The sequence below is a fragment of the Eutrema salsugineum genome, unplaced genomic scaffold (genome assembly GCF_000478725.1).
Source record: "Eutrema salsugineum unplaced genomic scaffold, Eutsalg1_0 scaffold_10, whole genome shotgun sequence".
Lineage (NCBI taxonomy): Eukaryota > Viridiplantae > Streptophyta > Magnoliopsida > Brassicales > Brassicaceae > Eutrema > Eutrema salsugineum.
In genome coordinates this window covers 11259635-11283742 of record NW_006256908.1, presented here as the reverse complement: position 1 = coordinate 11283742, position 24108 = coordinate 11259635, and the positions used below count along the sequence as shown (strand labels likewise).

The following is a 24108-nucleotide window of genomic DNA, read 5'->3' as shown; positions in this document are numbered from 1 at the left end:
AAGTACTAGCTAAACTGCTAAAACATTTATATAATGGATAAATTTGTAAAGGGAGGCTAGTGACGAAATTTGGGCGGTTCCAAATATGAGATATACGATTCCTCGCGTTCATGATATATTGATATGTAAAATGTTGGTTACCTGAATACGTAACAAACCGCAATTGATATGACACGTGGTTTCTTTTATCGACTCATTCAGTCATTTGACACATCTTTAATTGAATTCCACTACGATAAGCATTTGAAGCTATATCTATCATTGTTTAAATGTTTATAGCAAATGTTGGTTAGTAAATTTCGAGGAGCTTCTCTTCTCGAACCATGCAACGTGTAGTTTCCAGAATGTTGGTGTCTCCTTGTAGCCAAAGAAGCCTTTTAAACTCCACCAAATTTTTTTCAAACATATTATACATTTTATACTATATATTGGTTAATCATTATAATGACATATATCGATAAGTAGCTAGGAAACTAGTATGTATGCATACAAAACAATCTCAATCCATTAAATATAATTTTTATCCTTTAATTTTAAATCAAAACATATGGTATTCATTATCATAGTATAACATTTTTGCAATTTTTTTGGAGAAATATACTAGTTGTAGTTTTACCCAAATACTGTTAGAATAAAGGTTTAATAGATTGTTGGAATCCTAACAAGGAAAAATGATTCCTTTAATTAACGTAAAAGAAGAAAAAAAGTCAATGTTAGAAAAAAAAAGACAAGAAAGATTAAAAAAAAATGTGGCACAAGGCAAAAATTAGATTCCTCGGAGACATGGTGTTAATCGAACCAGAGTATTGATGACATTAGTGAAGTTTTAGATAAATCAGCTTAAAAACTTGTTAAGAGAGAACTTTTTTGGGTGACCATGTGCCTATTGGAGCCACCGTTAAGCATATTACCCAATAATGAAGAAAACTGAGTGATGATGGGTAAACCTTTCTTAGACAGTGTTTTGGCACATAAAATTTCGAAAGACCATTGCGACTCTCACAAAACTCAACAGCAGTTCGACCAAATGTTTTGAACTAACCAACTAAGTCTTAAAATCTTGAAAGGAAAGATTTTTTTTTCAAAACCAACACAAATTTAACAAAGTTTTGGCATAAAAATTTTAGTTTTAGCATATCATATCTCTTATCTCAAATAAAATATGTTCATAAACTCTTGAATTCTATAACCCATAACATAGTGGGATAAGAAATTTGAGTCTTGAAACAATATCTTACACTAACAATAAATTAATTAAACCATACATATGGAACGTAGGAAATGTTATAAGTTACACTATCAGTAGTACATATATACTAAGTCACAAAAACAGAAATCTGTCAATGAGTACACACACATATATATATATATATATATATATATAAGTACCGCATTTTACACAAAGCTAAAGCAGAGATGGAGATATCTAGAGCTCATGTCTCCTCCGCTCTGTCCTCACCACTTCCACCACATTTATTATAAGACTGCGAAAAAGTAGATTCCTCATCAGAACTTCCTTGATCCATCATTTAGTGAACATTTTTACCTGTTGTTTATGCAAATAAACATATAAGATAAACCTATAGGCTTTATAGCATTCATATTTTGACTAATTGCTAGGACGAAGTTAAACTGTATATATGATGATGAGTAAATTATTAATTACGTCATAAACCAAATAAATAAAGAATTTAAATGTCATTCAAAACTTTACAAAAGAATGGTATACTTTCATCTTATTCTTCTCTATGTAACAAGTAAACGAGGAACTTCCTCTCTAGACCTCCTTCTAATGGAGAAATCATAAGAACGAATTAAAGTTTCTCTGAATCTTCTCAAGTCAAGCTTCACGTTTTGTCCCTGTAGATAGATTTTCTTCGTATATTCCCATCCTTTATCGTTGAGACTATCCGGATCTCGTATGATGGGATCATCTTTGCCATATTCATCATACAAAGAGCTCTCTTTCGGTGTAATCTTGTATCCAACGTACTTCAATCCCAGCTTCTTTGCCGGTTCACCATAGTATGTTTCTGCCGCCCAATCAGTCCCTAACGGAACTATCTGAATGAAAACTGTTTTCGGTTTCAAGAAAAGGAAATGAGTCATTGCAGCTCCATGTACACCGATCATTACATCGCTTGTGTTCATCGAGCGATAAATCTTAGCCATCTCTGTTCTTTTGTCCGGTCTTAGAACCTCGACACTGAACCCGGTTTCTTCTGCTACCTTCACAAGAAGATTCTCGTTTAGTATCGCCCTCGAGGAACCGTTTCTTGACAGAATCACCAGCTTCGGCTTCTTCAAGTCAAGTGATGTTGTTGTCGTCTCTTTCGCCTCTGTTTCCTCCTGAATCAAGCTTTGTATACGAGGCGAATAAGCTCGGTCCAAAACGTTTCTGAAATCAACAATGGTTTGATTCTCATTAACCATTAGCGTAGAATTCACTGTTAACTCGTCGTGAATACGTAAACCAACAGTAGCTTCCTTGAAACAATGTGTTCTTGAATCTCCATTGAAATCAACCAGTGGATAATCCGAGAGCTGCGAGACGATGTCTCCGTATTTCATCTCCCACCAATCGTGATACTCGACGATCACAAACACAACCTTTTTGTTGAAATGTTGTGAAGTTATAAACAAAGGGATGATCCCGTCGTTGAACTCGTGATAAACGTTTCCGGTGTATCCTCCCGTGGAGAAGAACACTGCAGGAACATCGTGGTACACGTCGCAGACACGATCTGAGGAACTGTTTGAATCTTTGGTGATGAGGTTGAGTTCTTGAACAGTGTCCATCACACTAGTCTCCCATTTTCTGGTGTAAGGTTTGATCTTTTCGGGATTTGTGTTGTTCTTGGTGGATGTGAAGAGAAATACTGACGAAGAAGCAGAGTTTGTTCGAACATCGCCTTTCATTACACAGATGTCGGATCTCAATCCGGTTCTGTCACAACAAATGGTTCCTACACAGATTTGAAGAATCAGTAACCGTAAGTTTGTGGAAGTTTTTCATAGATTACACAAAGTTTTAGTTTCTAATTTCTAAATTAAGACAACAGAAAAAGAGCTGTTCTGTTTCTTGATTCTTTTAACAAAAGAAAAAGAGAACTGTTTCTGGCTTTTCGTAAACAAACAATTTCGGATTGAATTTGAAAAATAAATTAAAACACTAACCATTGGAGATACACTAACCATTGGAGATATCTGAGCAGAGAGGTGCAGTGGATGGCTCGTAAGAACTAAGAGCTTCGCTTTCTCTGCTAAACGAATCTGCGGAAGAGGAAGAAGAGAAGGATGATTGATAAAACAGAAGAAAAACAGAAATACAAACTCTAAAGAGAAAAAAAAAAAAAGATGATTGTGTGTGTGAGAGAGAGATGATAGTCATACATACCTAGGAGAGAGAGAGTGGAGAAGCCGAAGAGGTAAGGAGACATGACGAAACAGAAAGAAAGGATAGAGAGGAAGAGAAGAGAGAGAAATTTTTGTTTAGCTCTCTTCAAGCCACCAACTTCCTCTACTGAAACTCTAAACCTCTCTTCTTTTCTTCCATGGTGGATGATTAATCTCTGATACTGAACCATCTTCTCAGGGAAGTACAAAGAGAGGGAAAAAGCACAAACCCAGAACCCAAGTTTTGATTTTGACGAAGGGTTTGATCAATTTGGTGTCGATTCAGAAAAACGCAAAGGAATTCACCGGAACCTAATTTCTATAATCACAAATAAAGAACTTTTCTTCGGGAGGAAGGATAGAAAGAGAGGTGTCTCTGAGGATTTAAAGATAGACTTTTGATACAGACACGCAAGACTTTTGATACAGACACGCAAGACTTTTGATACATTATTATACATAAAGCATATATATACATACAAATATTAAACGAGTAAAACTATGAAAGGAATTATTTTAAATATTTTTTGTAAGGATTTTAAAAATTTGGGGTTTAGTGGACTTCCCTCTGGTTTTCTGGTAAGAACACGGAAACCACAGAGAGGAGATGGCTGTCAAGTGTTTGGTCAAAGTCAAATAATTAGGCCTTTTTTTTTTTTTTGGTTACATCGTACCTCCGATTTTTTTCTCTTTTTTTTTTGCGTGAATTTACCCCTACAATTATCATACAATTAATGAATTTATTTTGGTGAGATAGGGAAACAAAGAAGAAAGCTAGTGACTGATTATTTCGATTGGAATCGAAGTTACACAAAAAACGGCACAGCATTTGGTCACGTGGGCATGAAACGGCGTCAAGTTTAAAGGTTCATATGTAGATTCTTGTTGATCATGTGGCATGTGCATAACGCCGAACATCTGCTTTGACAATAAATTTTGGGATGTATAAGCTACTTTACAAAAGGCAATGAGTTGTATCTTTGCCGATTATTAGAGCAATTATTTACCATAAAAAATGCAAAAATAAAATGAACATGTCAACCCTTCCAAGTTCCATTGATTTCCAAAAACTCAGACGATAGATTGTTAGATTTTTTTTGTTCTCTTCTTATGTTCCATTTTTATATAAATTTATGCCCTGCATATTGTCGGATAATGATTTTTTTGTTGTTGTATTGAAGTAGCTAAAGAGAAGTATCCAATGTTATAAGAAATATGTTAAGCGCTATTTAGAATTTTAGATGGTAGCTTAACGTCTAATGTCTAAACCGCTTAGTGGACATCTAAGCATAGATGATCTTATAGGCCACACTAGAACATAAATACAGTATTTTTTTAAGGTAAAACACACAAACATAAATATAGTACGTACTGTGTTTATGGTAAAGATTAAATATAATTATAAAGTCCTCGACACAAGGCCGCCGCATTGTTGGAAAATGGTTCCACATGTTGGTTCAGAATTCAGGGAATCAAACAAAATGAGTTTTCATTAGGAAGACGCGGTCTCCTCAGATTCTTCTCTTAATTCAAGGCTAATCGATTACTCGGATGTGCAAATTCACCATAACGGCTCTCTTTTTTTTTCTTTCCCTTTTTCAAACTGTGGTTTAATTTGATTCTTTTTCACCAACAAATCACAAAAAGGTAGTATATAGATTGGTGAATTGGTTTCCTTTATGGTGTTTATACTGACTAATTTGCTGCCGCTCGCGTATGCTAAACATGAATTAATACAACTTAAGTCATCTTCTACGTCGAAAACCTTATTTTAGTATACTTCTCCGGGGTTTTATTGCTTTTGTATTCTGTAAATTTATGTTTTTGTGTGGTTTATAAATTATACTATTACTACGTAATTTAGTTAAAAATAACAGAAAACCTACTATCAACCTACATATTCAAATAAAAATTTCTCTTGTTATTCGATATGAACCGGTGAATATATGTTTGCCCAAGTGGGTAAAGTCATCTTCTCGCAACTACATATTTCTTATATATCCCAGGCTATTCACATGCCTTACTCTGCTAATTAAACTATTTGCCATTTTCACATTGAAAACACTCAAATAAACGACTCAGAAGCGAATGTTAAAGCATACAAATTAATTATAGTCACTAACGATTTGGTATTATTAGTTGAAATTTGAACAAAGTTTAACACTGTGTTTTCTTGAGTTCCTTACGCTCGCCTCTATGCATGAATCTCTCCTTTTATTAATGTTTTTTTGTTTGTTGAAATACAAATTATTTAGGAGCTTTTTAATACCCCAAAAAGAACTAGGAGCTTGTAAAAACGGCTCGTAGATAGATAGGAGATCCTGAAAAAATAAAAAATAGATAGAATTCAAAAAAGCTCTCTAATTTGCAACCATAAGAAGTTATGTTTTTTGCAAAACGGCCAAAATTGCCGGATGGACATGAGTCAATTTAAGCAGACAATCCATCTTATTTGCATACTGGTTTTCTGGCTGATCATGCCCGAATGTTTCATAATTTGGTAAATGAAAACCAGAAAAACGATGTTCAAATTGAATCCCTTTATATATTCGCACGGCATAGATTTACAAGTAATTAAATTCGAATCTGAGACACTTAATGATTATTTGTAAACAATACAAACATTAGATACAATTCTCCCTTTGCGTGATTCATAACTTAAATATAAAAGATTTTAGTCCTAAATGTAATACTTATACCTGACTTCCTGAGTATATTTAGATATTATTTTTTTTTTTTGTTAAAAGGTCTTATATATAGATTTTCTTCTTCCAAAGGTTGTGAACTCATATAACATGGATATAAATCCAAAGTATTCATATTTTAGTATTCATATTTTAATCATAAAATCTTAAGTATTCAGATTTTAGTAGTTTAGTCTATAAATTTTGTGAAGACACGTATAGAAAGGGGTGATACGTCAACTTCAGAGCAAAATATCAATATGTCTCACGTACTAATGTCTAGCCTATTTGAGGAATAAAATTACCCAATAATATTATTTGGTTTTCTGTATGTTGAATGTATACTGAGCCAAGTTCAATGGGACAATTAGTGACCCGAATGTGGATAAGATTAGTACCAAGTCAATGCCAGTTTATATCTGTTCCTATATCCAAACACGACAAGTTTATATTCGTTCCTATATCCAAACGCTTGTAGTAATATCTTCCAACTAAATCCAACACATGCGACCGGTATGACTTCCCTAACAAGTCACTTGTTTCTTTTTCTTCTGTCCTCCTAAAACGGACAAGCAAGCTACAAAAAGAAAAAAACAAACGTCAATCGCTGGAGAAAATAAACTGACCGTCCGATTGATTATTAATGGGTCCCACTAAAAGCTACGATCCAGATCTTCTCGCTTAGGTGCACCTCAATACATCTCCAATTGCTCCCCAATCTCATTTGTCTATAAAATGGGAAACAAACCTACGGATTCTCTGCTTCTTCTCCACATATCCATCGTGTTGCGTTTCTGCATTAATTGTCTCTCCGAAGAAGAAGACGAGAAGACTAAGAAAGAAATCGGAGGACATCTGTAACCGATTAAGATCTATTAGGGTTTTTCTGTGTGGTTGATTTAGGGTTTCCTTGATCATGTCGGATGCGTATTGTACGGATTGCAAGAGGGAGACGGAGCTGGTGTTCGATCACTCCGCCGGAGACACCCTTTGCTCCGAGTGTGGTTTGGTTTTGGAATCGCACTCGATCGATGAGACCTCCGAGTGGCGTACCTTCGCCAATGAGTCCTCCAACAGCGATCCAAATCGTGTCGGTGGTCCGACCAACCCTCTTCTCGCCGATAGTGCTCTCACCACTGTAATCGCAAAGCCCAACGGTGCCTCCGGCGATTTCTTGTCTAATTCTCTCGGGAGGTGGCAGAATCGTAACGCCAATTCCGATCGTGGCCTGATCCAAGCTTTTAAAACCATTGCCACTATGTCCGAGAGGTAGTGCCGATTCTGATTGATTCCGCTAAATTTCCCTTTTGAGATCCTTTTCTCGCAGATTTTCGTATTGGCTCTGAGAATTGGATCGGATCCTTTTTAGAGCTAAACGAGTATTTGCGGGTGTCTCCTGGTTTATACGAGTAATTTTCTAGCTTGGAGATTGATTTTGTATGTCCTGATTTCTGTGTGGCGGATCCACCTCCTTCATAAGTATTACCATTCATTGATTCCGATTGCTTATGTGTTTTGATTTATCCATGCTTGATGCCTGTTTGCAAAGAATCACTCGTTTAAGAAATCGCATTGGCAATAACATAACTAAAGGGGGTTCCTTTTTGTGATGTTGCTGCTTTTGGTGTATAGTGTTTATCAATATTGCCAGATTCGTGTGAGAGTACTTACTTGTTGATCCTTTTTTTTCCAGGTTGAACCTTGTTGCAACTATCAAGGTAAGCTTGTTCATCTTTGTTAATCTTGCGTGGTATCCAGTATGTGATTTTGAAGCTTATTATTTACGGATTTGGTGGGTTTTCTCTGATATGTAGGATCGGGCTAATGAGATATTTAAGAGGCTGGAGGATCAAAAGTCAAGCAGAGGAAGGAATCAGGATGCACTCTTTGCAGCCTGCTTGTACATTTCCTGTAGACAGGAGGACAAGCCACGGACTATTAAGGGTACAGTTCAAAGGTTTATCAATTGAGAGAGTCTGGTTCCCTCTTGATATTAGCTTTTGCCATAAGTCAATCAAATTCCTGAACCTTGTGAATAGAAATCTGCTCTGTTGCCAATGGAGCAACAAAGAAGGAAATTGGACGAGCAAAAGACTACATAGTTAAAACATTGGGTCTGGAGACCGGCCAGTCTGTGGAATTGGGAACTATACACGCTGGTGATTTCATGGTCGGTTTTGACTCGATACCTTTAACTTGATATGCTACTGTTGGTGTTTGTTGCCTTGTATTAACATTGCTCTCTTCTTGCTGATATCGCAGAGAAGGTTCTGCTCTAACCTTGGAATGTCTCATCAAGCGGTTAAAGCTGCTCAGGAAGCTGTGGCAAAATCTGAGGAGTTTGATATACGGTACATTTCATTTCATTCGCAGATTCCGTTGCTTAGTAGGCACAGCAGAACCTTTACAGATTCTTTATTGGCATCTTGCAGGAGGAGTCCAATATCAATAGCAGCAGTAGTTATATATATCATAACCCAGCTTTCTGAAGACAAGAAGCCACTCAAAGGTTTGTGTGGTTATTTTTTGTATGTTTTGTTTCGGGCACAGAGGTATAGAAGAAATCTCAGACTGGTTAATGTTTGGGGTGCAGATATATCGCTAGCGACAGGAGTAGCAGAAGGGACGATAAGAAATTCATACAAAGACTTGTACCCTCATCTTACAAAGATAGCACCAAGTTGGTATGCTAAGGAAGAGGACCTTAAAAACCTCTCAAGTCCTTGAGAATCTTTCTTTGTTCATCAATGCAATAGAGACCTATCTATATATCTCTATCGAGGAAGATACAAAGCAAGTGTTGTCTCGAGTAGAGAGGCTTTTGGTTTTTTCAATTTCTTTTTTTGGAGTCCTTTGTTAAGAATTCTTGTAATGCGTTTAAGACTTAAAAAAAAAAAAACAAAAATTTCATAGTAAGAAAAGAAGGTTTTTGATTCACTTTTATTTCTCAATCGTTATCCGTATTCCGTAAAGAAAGAAAAATGGCGAGGAAGAAGACTTCGCATTTTGTTGTGGTTGAAAGCTAAAACTTATAACTGCCACGGCCGAAAGGTAAAGCTTTATAACTGCCGTGGCCGAAAGGTAATAAAAAGCCATGAAAACTCACGACAATAATTTTTACATGTTACATCTTCAGACGCCAAGACAACGTTAAATGAGTTTGGATTTTGTGGTTTTCTGACAACTTAAATCTAAAAAAAGAAAAAAAACAAGTACAATATCTCATAGTGCATTTTACAATAATTAAAAAACTAAAAATAATTAGGGCAAGAAAAGTCCACATGTTTAACCAAAAGAAAAAAAAGTCCCATATGATAGCGAAATTACTTGTGCTATTACAGAGTTATAGAGCTCGTTACTGAAAGAGTAAAAAACATAAATGATAAAAAAAAAAACAGAGAATAAAAAAGTTTTAAATCCCAAAAACCCTCTCCTTGCTTCTCCGACTGACAATGGCGAACGACCAAGAGATGAGTGGTTGGACTGATCTTCTCCATTCTTCTTCGAAGCTTTTGGAGCAAGCTGCTCCTTCGTCTCAGTTTCCTCCTCTTCAGGTTCGCTTTCCGCTGCTTTTATTTTTCTTCTCATCCGATTTCCCTCTGGTTTCTCCGGATTTCGTTTGTCATGTTTGTTTCTCCAGATTAGTACGATTGAATTATGTCTGTGTTGCTATCAGAGAAATTTAGATCAATTGGAAGCGTTATCGAAGAAGCTCAAAGCTAAAACCCTAAGGAATGAAGCTCCTTCTCAGTCTATTGCTGCCACTAGGTAATCCCTTTTTCTTAAATCCTCGAATGCTTTTTGCTTCAGTTTTTTTTTTTTCTCAGCCACTTGGTATTTGATTGGGGGTGGGGAAATGAAATTCTCCGAAGTCCGTAGTGCCAGAAACAGTAGCAATGTCTTTGAGTTAGTTTTTTCGTAGAAATTGTTTATCTTCCATTGTTGAACTTGTAAAAGGGAGTAGCTAGTCCCCACGAGCAAGAGATGATTCTGTGTGTTTATTTTCGTTCGAGTTTTGCAGACTACTCGCACGGGAGGGAATCAATGCAGAGCAACTAGCTCGTGATCTAAAATCTTTTGAATTGAAGGTGAAGATTTTCTTATTCTATAATTCATCTTAGCTTACTAAGCTTATTGGCTGCATACGTTTCTTGAACGATTACTTTGTATATTGGTGGTTTTTGCTTTGAGATAAGAAAGTACAATATGAATAGGTAGTTTTGTTTTTACTTGAGGTAATACATATTTCATATAAAAAAAAATCTCCTTCGTTAGCTGTCTTAGCCAACGGATTCATGACTAGTTGCTGTTTCATGACCTTGTCCTTTGGTCCGTTTATTAATATTGTAAGGAGTTGGAGTCGTACTGTGTTTTACACATCTCTCAGCTTGCTGCCTGCTTTTCAGTTGTGATTATTCAATCCGGCATTACGTGATGTTTCTTTCTTTGATACTCTTTGAAGACAACATTTGAGGAAGTGTTCCCTGCTGAGGCTACAAGCGTCGAAGAATACCTGCAACAGGTACTTCCATCTCTCGACGGTTTTCTAAAGTTTACTATTTTTATAGATTAATTCTCTTGACGATCACTGACCGTTATGATGTGTGATTTTTGTTTTTCTTAGGTTCATGAAATGGCTATGGTATCAGCTATACAAGAAGGCCAAAAGGATAATGTTCGAAGCTTTAATGATTACATGATGAAAGTGCTGGAGGTTTGCATTCTGTCTATCCATATTTCCATCTTTGATTATATGCTTCCTTTCTTTTTCCTCCTAGACTTTTGTTTCTTCCCAGTATGCTTTTGCATACAAACATTGATAAGTCAGTAGTTGTCTGAAATAGAGGCGCGTATTTTGTTCTTTCCTACTTAATAGTCGTCTATACGGATTGAACCATGCAACTAGCTATTGAAGGAGGCTTTTGTTGGCTAGATAATTTGCTTATTGATATCTTAGAAGGATGTGCATGCTGATTTTTCAAATATTGGATGTGAATCTGAAATGACAGGAGGATTGGAGAAAAGAAAAACGTGACTTCCTTCAGAGCCTTAGCAGGATATCAATGTTACCTAAGACGAATATGATTGATACAAGCAGAGAGGCTAATGCTGGTCAACTAGTGCCGGTGGCTTCGAGTCCTCGAGTATCCTCAACACCAGGCAAAGAACTTGTGGCTCTGGCTAGCATACCCATTCATGAGAAAAAAGCATATGTCTATGGAGAGGTTGTGAAGAAACTTAACACTTCAAGAGAACGAGGCTTGCCATTTAGAGTACGGATTTCTCATTTCCTAGACCTTGTCTTGAAATTTAGTACTTGTTCATTTTGCTTAAGAATCAAGATCCCGTTTGAGTACAGCTGAAAAATATTCTTTTTCCTCAGCTACTTTTAGAAGTCCAGCTAGAATTCCCTATTTTTTTATTTGTATGCATTCTACCTTTTGATGACGATTTACATACAGTATTTATTGTTTGGGTGTTCTTGCTACTGATCCCAATTCATACTTTTGTATAGCCTGCAATGAGTTTTAAGGACGCTTATGAATCTCTTGGTGTTGAGGTAACTCGTGGAAAGTCAGTCAACATGCAGAAAATATGGCAGCTTGTTCAGGTAATCTTTTGAACGGAAACTATTTCTGTTTTTTTCGTTTTCATGCAAATTATTTCTGATTGTTGACAAAAATTTTCCAGGCAATAACAGGTGAAGACTCAGCAGTTCGACAGGGTGTTTCGAAGAGGATGTCCCTCGCTATAGGTGCAAGACGTCATTTACAACGTGGGCATGAGAAACATATAATGGACACAATTCAAAGTCACCCTACACAAGTATTCAATTCTGTCTCGTTTGTATTATTTTGTAGTTGATTCTACATGTATGTCGATGCATCTTTTGATTACCCTCTAATTCAACTGGTTGGGTGCTGTCTGAAATAATCCTTGATCTTTCAATTCTATTTCAAAAGTGTTGATAATCATTCTGACATATGCCTTGCTTTTCTAATCCTGTTTTAGGCTTCTCTAGGTGGATCTGTTGGAAATTTGCAAAGAATTCGTGCTTTCCTTCGGGTTAGTTTCAGACTTTATAGAGCTTAAACGCATCAGATGTTCAGACTTCAAAATTCTAACAGCTATTTAGCTTTCTTATTTCTTGTTTTCTCTACTCTGCAGATTCGTTTGAAAGAATATGGAATTTTAGATTTTGATTCACCTGATGCCCGTAGGCAGCCTCCTGTTGATACGACTTGGCAACAGGTTTTTGATAATTTTTCTTGCACTTTGAATTTAATCTTCGTCCTCAACATTTAATTGAGATGTAGAGGTTGACATTGTGGACCTGCAGGCCTGTTTGTTTGGAATAATTGATATCTATCTCTTGAATCTCAGATATACTTTTGCTTACGAACCGGGTATTACGAGGAAGCTAGGGATATTGCTCGATCAACTCGGTCATCTCAGCAATTTGCACCACTGGTAGGTCTTCTTTAGAGCCTAGTATATCTTCAAGAGTTTTGGAATCAGCACTTTGGTTACCTTTCCTCTTTGCAGCTTACAGAGTGGATTACCACAGATGGTATGGTGGCTGCAGAGACTGCAGCTATTGCATCAGAAGAATGTGAGAAAATGCTAAGAATGGGTGACCGGTTGGGTAGAACCGCATATGACAAGAAGAAACTCCTACTCTACACCATCATCTCTGGTTCCCGCAGGCAAATTGAGCGCATACTGAGGGATCTGTCGACACTCTTCAACACAATTGAGGATTTCTTATGGTTCAAATTATCATGCATCAGAGACGTTGCTGGTGGATCTTCATCTGTGGTCTTGAATGATGGCCTCGCGCCGTACAGTTTAGATGATCTTCAGGCTTATCTCAATAAATTTGAGCCTTCATACTACACGAAGAACGGAAAAGACCCCTTGGTATATCCATATGTTTTGCTTCTCAGCATTCAGTTGCTTCCCGCTATCATGCACTTATCCAAAGAGGCAGGAGACGGAGGGTATAATATTGATGCTGTTCATATAGCTATTTCTCTAGTGGACCATTCCGTTTTATCTGAAGGCTCTGGGACTGGCCACAAACTAAGCGTGATGGATGCTAATGCTGAGGCATCTAGCATGATTAGGCAATATGGGTCAATGTTTTTGCATCACGGGGATCTCCAAATGACGGTAGAGTATTATGCACAAGCTGCTGTTACTGTAGGCGGGGGACAACTAGCTTGGTCTGGAAGAAGTAATGTGGATCAACAGAGGCAGAGAAACTTAATGCTGAAGCAGCTACTGACTGAGATTCTTCTGCGAGAGGGTGGTATTTACTTTTTGCTTGGGGCAAGAGGTTCTGGTGAAGAAGGTCAGCTTGGAAGGTTTTTCCCTGATTCTAGATTGAGACAACAGTTCTTGATTGAAGCTGCACATCAATGTCAAGATGCTGGATTATATGACAAAGTAAGTAGCTACTAATCCCATCTTACATTGCCTAGAGCTTACTCTGTCTCGATCTTTTAATAGAGCTTTCACAATGTTTTCCATATTCTCAGTCCATCGAAATACAGAAGAGAGTGGGTGCATTTTCGGCGGCCTTGGAGACTATAAACAGGTGTCTATCTGAAGCCATTTGTTCTCTTGCCCGTGGAAGGTTGGATGGTGAAAGCCGAACATCAGGGCTTATCCTCGCGGGAAACGATATTCTTCAGACTTACAAATATTACCCTGAAGTCAGGTAATATTGTTGCAGGCTAGAAATCATTTATCTACTTTGCTTCAAGTTGACAATGTGCTCAAAGAGTTTGTTTGGCACTCACAGTCTTCAGGAAAGAGAGCGAGTGCTGGAACAAGAAACCATACTAAGAGAGCTCGAGGCAATACTATCGATCCACAAGTTAGGTAGACAAGGCAATCATCTGGATGCTTTGAGGGAAATTGCGAAACTTCCATTTCTTCAACTTGATCCAAGAGTGCCCGATGCAACCACTGATATATTTCAGAGCGCATCTCCATACTTCCAGACATGTGTCCCGGACCTGCTCAAAGTTGCGATAACTTGTCTGGACAATGTACCTGACACTGATGGATCGATCCGTGCCATGAGATCAAAGGTACATAAACTAACGAAAAACATATATTTTTGATCGAGTCTATGTTATTACAAATCCATGAAACTTTACTCTCTGATTTTTTTTTGGCAGATTGCTGGGTTTCTTGCAAGCAACACGCACCGGAACTGGCCTCGTGACTTGTACGAGAAGGTGGCTCGAAGCTTTTGAACATTTTTGGCTCATATTCCAAAGTTGTTGTCTTAAATCTTGTCTTAAATTTGAAATTTTAAAGAAAAGCAGATGTGAAATTTTGTCTCAATTTTTGTCTTCATTAGTCCTATAACTGGCCTTCGTATGGGAAATATATTGAGGATAATATGTAAAAAATGAAAATTGTGGCTTGTGGATTCGAACTTGTGGGGGTAATGCCACTTAGACCATTAATCCAAAAAATTCGTTAATGCGAACCTCGCTGTACAAAACCGAACCGGACCGGGTTCGAACGATTTGGATTACTTTTTCTTTTTGATTGAAAAGCCGGTTTCGGAGGAGAGAAGAAGAAAAGTGTCTAACGCGAGAGAGATGAGGAAGGTGAAATCGCTTCTGAAACGAGGGCTCAAAATTGTTGAGGATGGCGTTTTGCTAGAGATCCTCCAATCTGAAATTCGTCACGAACTCTCCAATCCTCGTTTCCTGGTAATCCTTCTTTCTCTCTCGCTCTCTCTCTCTCAGTAATCTCTCAGTTGAGTTCTCGATCAACATTTGTTCGACCTTGGCTCTAATACTCTTAAATGTTTCTGAGATGATGAATTCGTGTTTCCGAGATGGACGAATTTGGTGTTGGCTCGCTTAAACCCCTAAATGGCTTTTAAGTAGATTTGTGATTTTGCTTTGTGACTGAACCCAGGGAGCTGAGACCGGTAGTCTAGGAGATTTCAAATTGGATTGGGATTCTTCGGAAAGTCAAGATATTGTTCTGAGGAGACGATTTGATTCAGGCGAGGAAGTTGTGGTCTCAGCTTTATTGCAACGTGAAGTCGTCGAAGAAGCTGATACAACATTTCCCAGGGAAGCTGTGGCCAAAGTGTGTATCAGAAAGCCTGGAATCAGCTCCATCCTCAAGTTTGATTGCCAGGTTTTTGAATTAGGATCAAGCTCTGATTTTAACATCGAAAGAGCCTACTTTATCCGCTCTTTAGCTTCTTCGCGTTCTTCGACTTACGAAGAGGGCTTTTACAGGTATAATCACTTAATATCTGAGCTCATATCAATCTCACAAATTTTTCTTCTGCTCTTTAGTGTTTAAGTTACTTGAATCTTACACAAGTTCCTCTTTTTAATGGCAAAACTACTATTGAAAACTTACCAAATTCATCGAATGGCACTCTTTGATTCTTATGTCTATATAGAATCGTTATGTCTTTATAATTTTTCTCGATATAAATGACATTTTCTTCTTCTTTTGGTTCTTTAGGTCATTGGATCCCAAACTACAGTCTGCACTGAGGGATTACCTAACATCGAAGGGAATCGGTGAAAGCCTAACGAATTTCCTCTTGTGTCATTTGAACAAAAAGGAACAGGATCAGTACGTTAACTGGTTACGCAAGCTTGAATCAACAATGTCACACTCTCTAAAGCCGTGACCTGTTCACTTCATTTGCTCATTTGTTTTTTTTTTGCCTTCTTGGAATTTTCTTGCAATGGTAATGACCCTGAGAGTAACATTATTTCTATGTAGCTTTGCCATGGTTTTTTTTTTTTTTTTTTTTCAGGAATTTAATTGACAAAATAGAGTGTATCAGTGTATTCCCAACAAATGGGACCCCAAATGTTATGCTTTGGAAATCGTCAAGCAAGCTTGGTTTTTCCCAAATGATTTGTTTTTCTGAAGGAATAATTCATATCCATACTACATGTATTATTCACACAGAAATTTTTTTGACTTCTGATAAGAACTTCGATTGCTCTAAAATTTCACATTGTGTGGGGTATATTTTCGTTTCTAAATTTTGTTTTACATTCAAGAAATGTAGTATCTTGGGTAAAAGTTTTGGTGACATGTATGCACCGAAAAATGTATTTGATTTTTTTTTTTTTTTTGTGGTTTCCAATTTCCATAGCCGTAAAGGTTTGGAAGTAACAAAAGGCTAGAAGAAAAGGAATAAAAATAAACTTTTCAAAAACCAAAAAGACGAATGAGAACAAAAATTCCGACCACGGCAGCGCCAAGTGCTCCACGATCCAAGCATCTCTCCCGTCTGAGGGTTTTTCTTATCCATTATTTACTAAAACTAAACTAAAGCAACATGTTTTTTTCAATCAATTGTTATTACAAATTTAATCTGCCGAATCTTGGACGACTGTTAATTTTCAGACGAGTAGTTTCTATGAAACAATTGTATAATAATAACAAGTGGAATCATAAGAAAAAAACAAGAGGAAAAGAAAATGAATTCTGGAGGAATATATTCTTCTCTTTTCCATCCTCATAAGCTTTGTAGAGGAATTTTTTCTTTCTTTTTCTCTCTTTCTCTCGTAAATACCCTTTTTTCTGCTCATCAGCAAAAAAAAGTTCAAAAAGGAAAGGAAATTCTTAATTGGTGAAAACAAATATAGAATTTTGAGTCAAACTCAATGCTACTGAAAAAAAGAGCACTTCCATTAGTACAACCAGTCAAAAGTCTTAAAAATGTTGCATGAATCACAGTAAAACTAAAACAATATTTGATGGTAGTAGTCGTAGGACGTATAATTGTTGTTTACTAATTGTATATGTTTAATCACTCTCGGAAACACAAATATGTTATCGTTAGTAGCTTACACACGTGACATATCATAGATAATAGCAAATTGGTTAAATAAAAAGCAATAGATCTTGAGGCTTCAATGCAGAGACAAAAAAAAAATATATTCGCCCGGGTCGGATTGATCCCGGTTTAAGAATGAGACGAGACGACAATGAAAATCAATGAAGGCAATATGGGCCCTACCCGAGTATACGATCCGACTGATACGAGTCGGGTTTGGGTCATTTATAAAATGCAACCATCAGTCTTCACAAAGAAGACCCATTGCTAGAGAGAACAAGTGTAAAGAAGGCTCAGTCCTCTGTCTCTCTCTCATCAGCTGCCTTCGCGCCGGCGAAGTTATCCTCTTGTACATAAACAGCTTTTCTCAGTCGATTTCCGACAGAGTGAGAAACAGAGGAGTGAGATAGATTGAGAAATGTCGAATTTGCTCAAGGATTTCGAGGTTGACCCTAAGAATCCGTCGCTGGAAGCGCGTCAGCGATGGAGGTCCTCAGTCTCTGTTGTGAAGAACCGTGCTCGTCGTTTTCGTAACATCCGCGACCTCGATAAGCTCGTTGAATTCGAGACTAAGAGGCACCAGATCCAGGTTTCGGATTTTTTTTCTCTGTTCTTTTCTTTGGTGTTTCTGTTTTCTTGATGTCGTTTGTTCATAACCAATGGAATATTGTGATTATGGTTCTGCTCTTTCCATCGTTTCTTTGTTATGATTCTGATTTTCTTGAGTATGATTGATTTTCTCTCAGAGTAAAAGCCTTAAAATATTTGGGAAACTTATTTGGTTAAATGTTTTAACTAATTCTACTCATTGAAAGTTTTTTTTTTTTTTTTTGCCAGTGATGATCCGTAGGAAATGACTATAAATAGAAAGGCTTAGTTGTTATTTTTTCAAAGTTTAATCAGCTTTTTTTTAACTTTTGATCTTTAAATTAAACACCTTTTTTTTCTATTTTGCCAAAGTAAATTTCTTTTCTTTTTCCCACTACTTTTAATTAGCCAAAGAGATAGGAAAGCACAAAATAGAAAGAAATGGATGTTGTACTTCTCTTTTATGATATTCATGAAAATCTATTTCAGTTTTTTTTTTCTTTCCATTTTTAGTCAATATACACAATATATTCTGCTCGTTGAAATTTGGGCGTAATAGAGAAGTTGCTAGTCTTGTACTTCGATGACCGAGAAATGGAGATTTTGAACACAACTCAGGGAAATACGAATTAATATCCTAATGATGACTGATTTCTTTCGGCGTTATCTGTGTACGTAATTTTCAATTGCGGAAGCCAAATAAAGATAACAATTTCAATTGCCAACGCACATTATGGTGACATCAAGTTGCGTCAAGATTCAGTGTCCTAGTGTGTGTTTACAAGTGGGATCATTTCTTGTCTCTACTTAAGAATATGAGCCAATTTTTGAGAGGCCCATAAAAGTCCGACCTTTTTTTTTAGTTTTTTTTACTATTCTTGGCAATCTTAACGCCTGAATCCAAACACCAAAGGACGAATTCTAGTACCAATACATCTGCTTTTTTATATGACACTAGAGTTGAGTCCGCGCGGATTTTAGTTTATATTTGTGTTTTTATTTGTTTTATGTGCTATATTTTAAAATACATGTTATTTGATAATTTTTTTTCTTAATTTAATAGTTGTTTTTTATATTTGCATTGTGTTAACAATGTTTATGTTCTGTTAGTTATTCTTATTAGTATTTTTATATATGATCAAATTTCTTTTAATTATGCTATTAATTATTTTTGTGTGCTTTTATATTTTGTATCACTATTGTGTGATTCTAATTATTTTTTATAAACATTATTTTTATTTTTTTAATTTATACTTTGTGCGTTGTGAAAAATATTATTTTTAATCTGCTATTATTTAAAACTGTTGAACAGTTAATTCATCATATGTATATATTTTTTTTCTTTTTTTCTCATTCTTTATCTTTATATTCTCATAGTTTGTTATCTTTATCTTATGTTTTCTTTTCTTATTTTTAGCATCTTTGTTTTCGTATTTTCTAAAATTTCTTTTCATTAGTTTCGTCTTCTTTCGTCTTTTTTTTTTTCAAATTTCTCTTCATGGTTTTCGAGTTTTACATCTTCTTCTTTTTATGATATTATTTCGTCTTTATTTACATATTTTTAATATATTTTGATCTCTCTTCTTTCTTCTATTTTTTATTATTTTTCATCAACTTTTGGGTTTTTTGAGTATCATCATTTTCTCTAACTCTTTTTTCAGTTTAATAATATATATTTTATAATAAAATCTATATAATTTTAATCCAGTTAGTATTACAATTTTCTTTAATTATTAATTATACTAAATATATTAATATTAAGTATAAATATATGTATTGAATGCACCTTTTAAATATGTTTTAATATTAAAATTTATGGATTTGCTGATGTGGACACTCTAAATGGAGAGAAAACTCTCCTATTATATAATAGAATCGCAGTTTTTATTTTCTATAAATCAATTTTTATTTTAAAATTTTTTTGACTTATGGTACGAGTACGACAGTCTCTTAGACTTCTTGTGTGCAATTATTTAGCGTAAGGAAGTTGCTAGGAAGCTTCTCCAGGTGTGTATTCATATCAATTTTATTTGTCCACTTGCCATAAACCATTCAAAGAAGCATTTTTGAGATTCTTTTAGATATGAACCCATGTTGGTCTTATTCTCTTTCCTTTTTGGTCAGTTTTATTTTCGTCTCGAAATCTAAACTCAGGTTTTAATGCATAATTTAGTGAGGTGAATGATAATTAAGCAGTTAAATGCTATTGTTGATTTTGATTTGCGCTTCAAATCCGAAGACATTTTGAGCTACATCAGTTTTAGATGTGTTTTGTTAGATCAGTGATGTAATTGACGTCCAAAAATAGTTAGCTGGTGTTGCAGAGAGCTTCACTCTGGCTTAAAAAGCAAAATGAAAATTCAGTAAGCAATGGATCTTTTTGGTTATCTGTCATGCGTATATTGATTGTACCACATAAACTGTTCGATCTTTCTTCAATTTCTTGAATGACCAAAGATTCCCATGTTGTGGTGTTTTATCTACTAGCTCACTTTCTTTTCTCATAACCAGGAAAAGATCCGAGTTGCTTTCTATGTACAAAAGGCTGCTCTTCAATTCATTGATGGTAAGATATCCAGTGCTGCAATTCTTAGAGAGATGCATATGGTTTATCAAATTAATTAATATATGGTTTATGTTTAACTTTCTATTTTCTTATTTTGTATTTTTGTGCAGCTGCTGCTCGGACAGAATACAAACTCACTGATGAGGTTAAAGAAGCAGGATTTTCTATCGAAGCAGATCAACTTGCATCTATGGTTCGCAATCATAACACTAAGAGTCTGTCAAACAATGGTGGAGTTGAAGAACTTGCTAAGAAATTATCTGTATCTCTCACTGAAGGCGTTAGCTCAAGCGAACTCCCCATCAGGGAAAAGATCTTTGGAGAGAATCGTTACGCTGAGAAACCAGCCAGATCGTTCTTAATGTTTGTTTGGGAAGCACTCCAAGACATAACCCTAATCATCCTTATGGTATGTACTGTAGTATCAATAGGCGTTGGTGTTGCCACAGAAGGATTTCCAAAAGGAATGTATGATGGGACTGGTATTTTGCTGAGTATACTCTTGGTGGTCATGGTTACTGCGATCAGTGACTACAAGCAATCTTTGCAGTTCATGGACTTGGATCGAGAGAAGAAGAAGATTATTGTTCAGGTCACTAGAGATGGGAACAGACAAGAAATCTCCATTCATGACTTGGTTGTTGGAGATGTGGTTCATCTATCTATTGGTGATCAAGTTCCAGCTGATGGGGTTTTTATATCTGGATACAACTTGGAGATAGATGAGTCAAGCTTAACGGGAGAGAGTGAACCTTCACGTGTGGAAAAAGAGAAGCCTTTCTTGCTTTCAGGAACTAAAGTTCAAAACGGTTCTGCAAAAATGTTGGTGACAACAGTTGGTATGAGGACTGAGTGGGGGAAATTGATGGAGACGCTAATTGATGGTGGAGAAGATGAGACTCCTTTGCAGGTGAAGCTAAATGGGGTTGCAACGATCATTGGTAAGATTGGTTTAAGCTTCGCTGTGCTTACATTTGTGGTGTTGTGCATAAGGTTTGTCTTGGAGAAAGCAACGGCTGGTAGCTTCACCAATTGGTCATCTGAAGATGCACTGACTCTACTTGACTACTTTGCGATTTCTGTAACCATCATTGTCGTTGCTGTACCAGAAGGTTTGCCACTGGCTGTGACCTTAAGTTTAGCATTTGCTATGAAAAAACTGATGAGTGACAGGGCACTTGTGAGACATCTCGCTGCATGTGAGACTATGGGTTCCGCTACTTGTATCTGCACTGATAAGACAGGGACCTTAACTACTAACCACATGGTGGTCAACAAAGTATGGATATGTGATAAGGTTCAGGAGCGTCAAGAAGGAAGTAAAGAACGATTTCATTTGGAACTATCAGAAGAAGTTGAGAGTATTCTTTTGCAGGGCATATTTCAGAACACTGGTTCTGAAGTTGTTAAAGATAAAGATGGAAACACTCAGATCCTAGGATCCCCGACAGAAAGAGCAATACTCGAGTTCGGTCTGCATTTAGGAGGTGACTTTGTCGCGCAGCGTAAAGAGCATAAGATACTCAAGATCGAGCCGTTCAATTCAGACAAGAAGAGAATGTCTGTTCTTATAGCTCTTCCTGGAGGTGGTGCACGTGCTTTCTGCAAAGGTGCATCTGAAATAGTGTTGAAAATGTGCGAGAATGTTGTGGATTCGAATGGAGAATCCGTTCCACTAACTGAAGAACGTATTTCGAATATCTCTGATGTCATAGAGGGTTTTGCCTCAGAGGCTCTGAGGACTCTCTGCTTGGTTTACAAAGATTTAGATGAAGCTCCCAGTGGAGACCTTCCTGATGGAGGCTACACAATGGTAGCAGTTGTTGGAATCAAGGATCCAGTACGTCCAGCTGTTAGGGAAGCCGTTCAGACTTGTCAAGCTGCTGGAATCACCGTACGTATGGTCACTGGAGATAACATAAGCACAGCTAAAGCAATTGCAAAGGAGTGTGGCATATTTACTGAAGGAGGTTTAGCTATAGAAGGTTCACAATTCCGAGATCTGCCTCCTCATGAAATGAGAGCCATCATACCCAAAATTCAGGTTCTTTGACAGAAATGGTAGATAGAAATGATCTTGTGATTGTTCACTTTGTCTGTAGAAAATCTTAGACTTGTTTGTGTTCAGGTAATGGCTAGGTCTCTGCCATTGGACAAGCATACTTTAGTCAGCAACTTGAGGAAGATTGGAGAAGTAGTTGCAGTGACTGGTGATGGAACAAACGATGCCCCTGCATTGCATGAGGCAGACATTGGACTTGCAATGGGAATAGCTGGAACAGAGGTAAACCTTAGATATTCTCTGTTACTGGTTTGGTTAATCAGAAAAACGAGAGAATAAACGTTTCTTTTCTCCCAATATGCAGGTTGCAAAAGAGAATGCTGATGTGATCATCATGGACGATAACTTCAAAACGATAGTAAATGTGGCTAGATGGGGACGTGCAGTGTATATAAACATTCAGAAGTTTGTTCAGTTTCAGCTAACCGTCAATGTCGTAGCTCTCATCATCAACTTCGTCTCTGCTTGCATCACAGGTAACAACATTTAAACTTGACCTTCCTTTTAATGTTTTGTCATGGACTTGCGCTATAACAGTTTCTTTTGATATATTTCAGGATCTGCTCCACTAACAGCTGTGCAGCTGCTTTGGGTCAACATGATCATGGACACACTCGGTGCATTGGCTTTAGCCACAGAACCTCCCAATGAAGGTTTAATGAAACGTCCACCAATCGCTAGAACAGCTAGCTTCATCACCAAAACCATGTGGAGAAACATTGCTGGTCAAAGCGTTTACCAGTTGATAGTCTTGGGAATTCTCAATTTCGCAGGCAAATCTCTTCTCAAACTTGACGGCCCTGATTCCACAGCCGTTCTTAACACAGTCATCTTCAACTCCTTCGTCTTTTGTCAGGTACCAATCTTAAAAACAAAAACTAAAGAGGTAAGCCTTTATATAATGGATAAGTAAGTAACATGAGAAATCAAATGGTTATTAGGTGTTCAATGAGATCAATAGCCGAGAGATAGAGAAGATAAATGTGTTCAAAGGAATGTTCAATAGCTGGGTGTTCACAGGGGTAATGACTGTGACCGTAGTGTTTCAAGTGATCATAGTGGAGTTTCTTGGAGCTTTTGCTAGCACCGTTCCACTGAGCTGGCAACATTGGTTACTATCAATCTTGATAGGATCAGTGAGCATGATTGTAGCCGTTATCCTCAAATGCATACCCGTCGAGTCTTGTCACCATCATGATGGCTACGAGCTGCTTCCTTCTGGTCCTTCTTCCAATTCTGCCTGATAATGTATCTATGTTCAATTTTTTCCCCTGTTATCAGGACATTGATTCTCAACTATGTAATTTTTTATTTTGCTTACTTTGGATACTGCAAATCCTTATTTTTACGATTAGCTCGAATTTTGTGTTCCACCAATCCTACTCGAACTTATGGTTCTAATGTGATTCTCTCTGTATTCTTAACGCCGCTATTCTTGGGCAACAACTGAGTTTCATTGCGATCTTAGATAACTTCAGCTTCAAGGTAAGTGAAGAGGTAGTAACCTAGGGAAAAGTGAATCAATATGAAGAAACAAAAGTATATATTTAGTATTGTATATTGCTTTGTATACGTAGTATGTAATTGTTTTATATACGTAGTATGTACATAACAACTCTATTGTCAAAAAAGAGAAAAAAAAACAACAAGTCTAATGTGAGAAGCATATTTGACATTGATCAACGATCGTAAATACATTGTTTTGCTAATGTTTGTAAATCTACGTAAAATAGCATTAGACATATGTAAGTGGAATGTTATCTATCAAGTGACGTGTTTACGATATATGGAGAGATTATTTTGTTTTATTTGTAGATTTAGAAATATTGACAACATCTACTTTCTCGTATATGTCATATATGTATATCATTTTTTCCACTATTCGAAATGTTAACGCGTATTCGTTTGAAAAACATGTTCATTAGATATGAAAAATCATATAACATAAAATAAAAAAATTCTA

At 36.6% G+C, this 24108-nt stretch overlaps 5 protein-coding genes across 8 annotated transcripts; 4 read left to right on the top strand and 1 right to left on the bottom strand.

The window, feature by feature from the left end:
- Positions 1-1647: 1647 nt before the first annotated feature.
- Positions 1648-3827, bottom strand: LOC18026484 (EGF domain-specific O-linked N-acetylglucosamine transferase). Of its 2 annotated transcripts, none has more exons than XM_006411365.2 (3): positions 3398-3827; positions 3196-3273; positions 1648-2966 (listed from the first exon to the last, which is right to left on the bottom strand). In XM_006411365.2, the coding sequence occupies exons 1-3, from the start codon at positions 3585-3587 to the stop codon at positions 1747-1749; spliced, it is 1488 nt and encodes a 495-aa protein (XP_006411428.1). In that variant the 5' UTR covers positions 3588-3827; the 3' UTR covers positions 1648-1746. The 2 variants fall into 2 exon arrangements, with proteins under 2 accessions (XP_006411428.1, XP_024003937.1); XM_024148169.1 differs by having other exon boundaries at positions 3178-3273; positions 3398-3819.
- A 3017-nt stretch (positions 3828-6844) lies between these two features.
- On the top strand, positions 6845-9017 carry LOC18026483 (transcription initiation factor IIB-1). The gene is made up of 7 exons (XM_006411364.2): positions 6845-7349; positions 7774-7798; positions 7895-8024; positions 8120-8250; positions 8343-8431; positions 8513-8589; positions 8674-9017. The coding sequence occupies exons 1-7, from the start codon at positions 6997-6999 to the stop codon at positions 8805-8807; spliced, it is 939 nt and encodes a 312-aa protein (XP_006411427.1). The 5' UTR covers positions 6845-6996; the 3' UTR covers positions 8808-9017.
- Positions 9018-9466: 449 nt separating this feature from the next.
- Positions 9467-14545, top strand: LOC18026482 (nuclear pore complex protein NUP93A). Its single transcript, XM_006411363.2, has 15 exons — positions 9467-9634; positions 9757-9848; positions 10102-10168; positions 10543-10602; positions 10705-10794; positions 11090-11353; positions 11596-11691; positions 11772-11906; positions 12093-12146; positions 12249-12332; positions 12465-12551; positions 12627-13529; positions 13622-13803; positions 13888-14179; positions 14270-14545. Exons 1-15 carry the CDS (start codon positions 9533-9535, stop codon positions 14345-14347), a joined length of 2586 nt encoding a protein of 861 aa, XP_006411426.1. The 5' UTR covers positions 9467-9532; the 3' UTR covers positions 14348-14545.
- A 91-nt stretch (positions 14546-14636) lies between these two features.
- LOC18026481 (mitochondrial acidic protein mam33) lies at positions 14637-16015 on the top strand. Its single transcript, XM_006411362.2, has 3 exons — positions 14637-14815; positions 15027-15358; positions 15594-16015. The coding sequence occupies exons 1-3, from the start codon at positions 14702-14704 to the stop codon at positions 15763-15765; spliced, it is 618 nt and encodes a 205-aa protein (XP_006411425.1). The 5' UTR covers positions 14637-14701; the 3' UTR covers positions 15766-16015.
- Positions 16016-17186: 1171 nt separating this feature from the next.
- On the top strand, positions 17187-23569 carry LOC18026480 (calcium-transporting ATPase 4, plasma membrane-type). Of its 3 annotated transcripts, none has more exons than XM_006411361.2 (7): positions 17198-17518; positions 20029-20083; positions 20194-22127; positions 22212-22367; positions 22450-22621; positions 22703-23001; positions 23087-23569. In XM_006411361.2, exons 1-7 carry the CDS (start codon positions 17348-17350, stop codon positions 23387-23389), a joined length of 3090 nt encoding a protein of 1029 aa, XP_006411424.1. In that variant the 5' UTR covers positions 17198-17347; the 3' UTR covers positions 23390-23569. The 3 variants fall into 3 exon arrangements, with proteins under 3 accessions (XP_024016710.1, XP_006411424.1, XP_006411423.1); XM_006411360.2 differs by lacking the exon at positions 17198-17518 and adding an exon at positions 19461-19880 and having other exon boundaries at positions 23087-23516; XM_024160942.1 differs by lacking the exon at positions 20029-20083 and having other exon boundaries at positions 17187-17518; positions 23087-23516.
- The last annotated feature ends 539 nt before the right edge of the window (positions 23570-24108 follow it).